Source organism: Molothrus ater, chromosome 27, assembly GCF_012460135.2.
Source record: "Molothrus ater isolate BHLD 08-10-18 breed brown headed cowbird chromosome 27, BPBGC_Mater_1.1, whole genome shotgun sequence".
In the NCBI taxonomy this organism is placed as follows: Eukaryota; Metazoa; Chordata; class Aves; order Passeriformes; family Icteridae; genus Molothrus; species Molothrus ater.
In genome coordinates, this window is record NC_050504.2 from 2,604,364 (window position 1) to 2,611,165 (window position 6,802).

Genomic DNA, 6,802 nt, shown 5'->3' on the forward strand with positions numbered 1-6,802 from the left:
TTTAGGGTTTTTTAAGGTCTTCTTGGGGCTTTTTTTAGGACTTTTGAGGGTATGTTAAGGACTTATTTTAAGATTCCCAGTTTCCCCCCTTCCAGATTCCAAATCCCAGATCCAATCCCGGTTTTCCCCCATTCCGGATTCCAGCCTGGATCCAGTCCCGGTTTTCCCCCATTCCGGATTCCAGCCCAGATCCAATCCCGGTTTTCCCCCATTCCGGATTCCAGCCCAGATCCAATCCCGGTTTTCCCCCACTGCGGATCCAGTTCCGGTTTTCCCCCATTCCAGATTCCAGCCCAGTTCCAGTCCCGGTTTTCCCCCATTCCAGATTCCAGCCCAGTTCCAGTCCCGGTTTTCCCCCATTCCGGATTCCAGCCCAGTTCCAGTCCCGGTTTTCCCCCATTCCGGATTCCAGCCCAGTTCCAATCCCAGTTTTCCCCCATTCCGGATTCCAGCCCGGATCCAGTCCCGGTTTTCCCCCATTCCGGATTCCAGCCCGGATCCAGCCCCGGTTTTCCCCCAGCCCGGATTCCAGCCCGGATCCAAGTTCAGTTTTCCCCGTAATTCCCAGAATTTCTCCATACAGAGAATTCAGCCCAGGGGAGGCTCAGGCAGGCCCAGATTTCCCCTGAGGAGTTCCTGTGCGTGGTCCCTCACCCAGTGCACACCCCCTGTGCTTTTCCAGGCCTTGGTGCTCCCACCCCACATTCCCTGCCCAGCACAATCTCCCACATCCCACAGCAGCTTCCCAACCTTCCCCTGAAGGATTTGGGCAGAAGGAAGGCTGGTGGAAGAGGAAAAGGAGGAGAAAAGAGGAGGCACCTGGAGGTGAATCAGGGAACTCTTGCTCTGCGAATGCTCTCCTCTGCCCCCGAGCTATGCCCCCTGCTTCCCATGGGCATTCCCAGCAGGAATTCCCTGCTCCTGATCCCAACAAAGTTCTGCTAATTAATCCCAGGACAAAATCCACATCCTCCCAAAATCCTCCTCCCTTTCCTCACCAACTCCCCCTGCTGCTGCTCTGCTGGGAATCAGCACGGGGCCTGCACACAGCTTGGGGGGAAAACCTGGGAATTCCGGGCTCCCGACCACATTTTTGGGGATAAAAAGACATAAAAGGGAGGGGGCACCCGGATTTGAACCGGGGACCTCTTGATCTGCAGTCAAATGCTCTACCCCTGAGCTATACCCCCACCTGTGCAGTACGGTCAGGTGAGGCTGCTTGTGGCCAGGTGAGGCTCCTTGTGGTCACCGATGTGGCTCTGTCACATTCCAGGGATGGCTGTCACACACCAGCTGCTCCCAGCCCTGCCTGGCACACCCAGCCCTCCCTCACTGCCCTCGCACCAGGGCTCTCACCACGCTCCTGCTAAGGCAGGTACTGAATTCCCACCTGATTCCCTCTAAAAAGCCCCAAACGTGGCCAAAGGAGAGGAACATTTCCAGCACTGACTTCAAAATGTCACCACAGGCTCTGTTTGGTCTCAGGGTGTGCCCAGCCTGGCTCAGGAATTACTGCAACACCAAAAATCCCCCCCAAAATGTTTAATCCAACTCTGGAAGCCGTGGAGAAATCCTTCAAAAAGCAGGAACGTTAAAACTGACCCACAAGAGCAGATTTATTGGGGTTTTATTTGGGGTGGTTCCTTACACGGAGCAGGTCCCTGTGATGCCTTGAGAAGGCTCAGCTAGAACTGAGGCCAGAATAAAGCAGAATAAAGGGATTAGAATAAAGCAGAATAAAGGGATTTATTCAAAGGATCTCCTCCATGGATCCACCTTGGGCAGCACAAGAGCCCAGCCAGGGCTGCACCCCAAGTGAACCAAAATGGTCACAAAATGAACCCAAAATGGTCACAGAATTAATCCAAAAGGAACCAAAGTGGTCACAAAATGCCCCACTGGTCATGGGCTCTCTCACTTTTAGAAGTTCTGCTCCATTTGCATATTGGAGTTCATTGTCCAATTCCAGCCCCTCCTTCTTGTTTTTCTCTCTCCAGCCCACGGTGTTTGTGCTCTTGGGCTGAGATTTGGATCATTTGTCCTTGGTCCCCAGCTGGAGCAGGAATTGTTTCATCTCCCTGCTCTGTGCACAGAGCTCAGCATCCCCTAATATGAAGCCCAGACCCGCACACTAAAGCAGCACAGAACCTAAAAAAAAATAAAAATTAAAACCTGACACATCACCTGCACCTCTGGATGACGGTCACTGCTTGGGAAGACAGAAACCCCCTCCAGCTGCAGGTTTGGAGTGCTTGGATCACCTCCAGAGCAGTGCTGGGCCCTTCCAGGGCTCCAGGCAATGATCCACGTGTGCTCACCTGCTCGTGGAGAACAGAGGCAGTGACCCCCGGCATGTGCAAATCCTTGGCCAGGTTTGCTCCTGCTGCCTGCACCCGGCTCTGGGACAGCCAGGAATATCCAGGAATATCCAGGAATGGTCAGAGAGGTTTAAAAACCCCGCCCAAAGCGGGGATTTGTGCAGCCTTCCCTGGGACGGTGCTGCCGAATCCAGGAGGTGTCGCTGCCTTCCCGCTGTGACCGCGGCGCGGAAACGCCGGGAGTGGCAAAAAAGGCATCGGGGATGGCACAGGAACATCGGGAATGGCACAAAATGATCGGGAATAGCACAAAAGGCATAAGGAATGGCACAAAAGGCATCGGGAGCGGCACAGGAACATCGGGAATGGCACAGAAACGTTTGGAGTGGCACAAAATCATCGGGAATGGCACAGGAACATCGGGAATGGCACAAAATTACTGGGAATGGCAGAGGAGGCATAAGGAATGGTACAAAATCATCAGGAATGGCACAAAAGGCATCGGGAGCGGCACAGGAACATCGGGAATGGCACAGAAACGTTTGGAGTGGCACAAAAGGAATCAGGGATGGCACTGAATCATCAGGAGTGGAACAAAATCATCGGGAATGGCACAGGAATGTCAGGAATGTCACAAAAGGCATAGGGAATAGCACGAAAGGAATCGGGGATGGCACAGGAACATCGGGAATGGCACAAAAGGAATCAGGGATGGCACAGGAACATCGGGAATGGCACAAAAGGAATCAGGGATGGCACAGGAACATCGGGAATGGTACAAAATTATCGGGAATGGCACAAAAGGTATTAGGAACTGCACAGGAATATCAGGAATGGCACAGAAACGTTGTGAGTGGTACAAAAGGAATCAGGGATGGCACAGGAACATCGGGAATGGCACAGGAATGTCGGGAATGGCACAAAAGGCACCAGGAGCAGCACAGGAACATCATGGGTGGCACGGGAATGTTGGGAATGGCACAAAATCATCGGGAATGACCCAGAATCATCAGGAATCTCCAGAAGTGCAGCAGGGAACAGCTCAGTGCCAGCTGGAGGTGGGAATTGCCCCCTTTTCCAGCCCCATGATTCGGGGCCAGGGCAGGCATTCTATGCACTGGGGCCCCCAAACCAGAGTCCCAAAGCCACCCCACTGTCACCTGTGGGCTCAGGGATGAGGTTCCCCCATTCTTTGGGCCAGGAAATCCCAGCTCCCACCCAAACCATTCCTCCTTTTGCTCCAGGACCACCACAAACAGGCCAAGCTCTTCCCTTCCCACTCTGTTCCTGAAGGTTCCCAGCTGAGCCCGGGCTCAGCCCAGGCTCTCCAGGTGCAGTTGGCACCGAGGCCTCAGCTCCAGCCACTCCCCAGGTGACAGCAGAGCCTCCCCATGTCCCCAGCCGAGGGACATCCCTCAGCTCCCTCTGTCCTGCAGCTCAGCCTCAGGCACTGTTTCACTCTGAACAGCTAAATTGCCCATTCTGGAAGAAAATTCTGGGAATTCTCCAATTCTGGGAGCTCCAGCACAAAGGCATAGACCCCTCCCAGCTCCCCTCACACTAAAATTTAAACCACTCCAGGGATTCTTCAGGAACCTGCCTGAAAACCAGAATTTCAATCCCCCAATCCCATTTTCCAGCTGGAGCTCCATAAAATCACCTCCCAGCACAACCCCGCTCCTGTTTGGAATGAAAACACCACGGAGTTGGTACAAGGAGTTTATTTTGTGTCCCTGGCCAGGGGCAGGATGGGGATCAGGCGATGCTCCCGGCGTTGGAGGCGATCCTGGGCCACAGATCTGCACATTCCTTGGCCACGGGGCCTGTGATGGCTGAGCCTGGAAAACAGGGACAACACCCCAGGGTCACTGAGGCTCACCTGATCCCTGAGATGCAACTCCCAGAGAAGCTGTGGCTGCCCCTGGAAGTGTCCAAGGCCAGGCTGGAGCACCCTGGGATAGTGGGAGATGTCCCTGGGATGAGCTCTGAGCTCCCTTCCAACCAAACCATTCTGGAATTCTGTGATTTAGAGCTCACTGATGGTTCAGGGCAGCATTTCCCAGCCAAAATCCCGCTCTCTGAGGGGAATCTTGAGTCCTTTTTCCCCTTTTTTCCCCATGGGACACAATTGCCAGGCTCACCTTTCATTTCCCCTTTGTTATTTACAATCACTCCTGCGTTGTCCTCGAAGTACAGGAACACCCCATCTTTTCTCCTGTAGGATTTCCGCTGCCTGATCACCACTGCTGGATGCACTGGGAGGAAAAAGCGTCACAGCCCTCAGGAAAAACACACATTCCACACAGATCCCACAGGAATCAAACCCAGACTCAGGGTGGGTGTTGTTTAGCACCTCATATTTTGTGGTGTTTTACTAAAAAAATTTACACTTTATAGTCAGCAGTCTCCTCAAAACTGATCATTAAATACTTGCAGCTGCATCTACACTTGGAAAATCCAGGGTTTTCCCACTTTTGCACCTTTATTTTGAAGTAAATTATTAATTTACAAACAATATCCAGCAAAAACTCCTCTGGAGTAGGAGCAAACCTATGGCAGGAGGTGGACCTGGATGAGATTTAAGGTTCCTTCCCAACCGAATCATTCCAAAACTTTTAATTTTATGGATCCATGTGACATAACTCTCCTTTTACTGATGGACAGCTGGGCTCAGGAGGGGATTTAGGGAAGGAATTCCTCCCTGGCACAGGTTACCCAGAGCAGCTGTGACTGCCCCTGGATCCCTGGAAGTGTCCAAAGCCAGGCCTTGGAGCCACCTGGGGCAGTGAAAGTGGGATTGAAGGTCCCTTCCCACCCAGCCCATTCCAGGATTCCCAAACCCTGTGTCCCACCGCTGATTGAAATCAACAGCACCAGCAGCTGCCACTTCACCCAAAAGCGGCGCCTTTGCTCTGCCCTTCCACGACAACTCCCTGAGCCACGGCACGGACCCAACGAGTGCTTTAGAGAAGGGGGGGCGGGGGGTGACTCGGGGACTCTGCGGGGACTCTGTCCCCGATTCCCGCGACAATTCGGGACGCCAATGGTGCCACTCACCCTTCTTCCTCAGCTCCGGCTTGCCCTTCTTCACCGTGGCCATCACCATGTCACCCACGCCGGCCGCCGGCAGGCGGTTCAGGCGGCCCTTGATGCCCTTCACGGAGATGATGTAGAGGTTCTTGGCCCCTGCGGAGAGCGGCGCCGCCGTTATCCCGGGATACCGGGGAGATACCGGGGAGCAGCACCGCCCTTATCCCGGGACACCGGGGACGTGTGCCACTGCAGGGACACCCCACAGCGCTGCCACTACCACGGGCCCAGCCAGAGATTCCAGAAGGAAAACGGAGGTTTGGGAACTCACTGAACACCTCACCCTGGGATTACTGAGGGGGCCTTTCCCGAGGGCCTCCCCCGGTTCCCGGGCCGTCCCTCCCGCCGCCCCGCGGTCCCAGCCCCGCACTCACCGGTGTTGTCGGCGCAGTTGATCACGGCCCCCACCGGGAGACCCAGCGAGATGCGGAACTTGGCCCCGGACGAACCTCCGCGTCCTGCGGGTCGAGAAGAGCGTTAAGAGCCCGGTACCGCCTCACGGAGCGGCCGCGGCCTCACAGGGAGGGCGACGGCGCCATCACCCGCGATATCCGCTCCCACCCGGGCTCAGGCGCCTCTCCCCGGGTCCCCGCTGCGCCGGGGCGGCCACGGGGACGCCGGATGGCGGCGGATGGAGCCGGATAGTGGCGGAGAGCAGCGCCCGCCTCACCTCGCTTCGACATCTTGGCGGCGGAAGAGGCGGCGGAAGTCACGTGACGCGCCCGCCCCGCCTCGCTCGGCGCATGGCGCCCCCTAGCGGCGGCGGGAACCGCGACACCCTCACCGGTACCGGGAGCACCGGGAGCACCAGGAGCGGCCGGCGGGGACGGAAAGAGCGACCAGGGATAATTGGGGCGAGAATACTTGGGATCATGGGAGAAATTAAGAAAAAAAATAAAGCCATAAAAGGGAGGGGGCACCCGGATTTGAACCGGGGACCTCTTGATCTGCAGTCAAATGCTCTACCACTGAGCTATACCCCCACTGGCCAACTACAGCAGCTGAGTAACACTTTAGTGCACTCTCCATGCCGGTCTGTACGTGGAGCGAAAGCTGAGTGCGCGTGCAAATATGATCTGCCTGCATCAAAACCCCCCCATCCCCCGGAAATACCAACAGAAAAACGAAAAAATAGGTAAAAATAATAAAAGCATTTTCTGAGGGGGCACCCGGATTTGAACCAGGGACCTCTTGATCTGCAGTCAAATGCTCTACCACTGAGCTATACCCCCCTGCGCCCCGTCCAGGGGCCAGGAATTGCCTCTACCGGCGCCGCGAACCTGAAGGTCCCCGGTTCGAATCCCGTAGCATCAATGCGAATTTCTTGTGGTTTTTACGCCGTTTTTAGCCCTTTTTAGGGGTGTTTCAACTCGGCGCTGCCTCCTTGGGGGTGT

General features: G+C 55.4%; 1 protein-coding gene and 3 non-coding genes across 4 annotated transcripts; all 4 read right to left on the reverse strand.

Moving 5' to 3' along the window:
* Window positions 1–1,118: 1,118 nt before the first annotated feature.
* Window positions 1,119–1,190, reverse strand: TRNAC-GCA (transfer RNA cysteine (anticodon GCA)). Its single transcript has one exon. It is a non-coding gene; the product is annotated as a tRNA-Cys (tRNA).
* Window positions 1,191–4,023: 2,833 nt separating this feature from the next.
* Window positions 4,024–6,151, reverse strand: RPL23 (ribosomal protein L23). The gene is made up of 5 exons (XM_036399148.2): window positions 6,079–6,151; window positions 5,783–5,866; window positions 5,376–5,504; window positions 4,460–4,573; window positions 4,024–4,156 (listed from the first exon to the last, which is right to left on the reverse strand). Exons 1-5 carry the CDS (start codon window positions 6,089–6,091, stop codon window positions 4,074–4,076), a joined length of 423 nt encoding a protein of 140 aa, XP_036255041.1. The 5' UTR covers window positions 6,092–6,151; the 3' UTR covers window positions 4,024–4,073.
* Window positions 6,152–6,319: 168 nt separating this feature from the next.
* On the reverse strand, window positions 6,320–6,391 carry TRNAC-GCA (transfer RNA cysteine (anticodon GCA)). The gene has a single exon. It is a non-coding gene; the product is annotated as a tRNA-Cys (tRNA).
* Window positions 6,392–6,568: 177 nt separating this feature from the next.
* On the reverse strand, window positions 6,569–6,640 carry TRNAC-GCA (transfer RNA cysteine (anticodon GCA)). Its single transcript has one exon. It is a non-coding gene; the product is annotated as a tRNA-Cys (tRNA).
* Window positions 6,641–6,802: the final 162 nt, after the last annotated feature.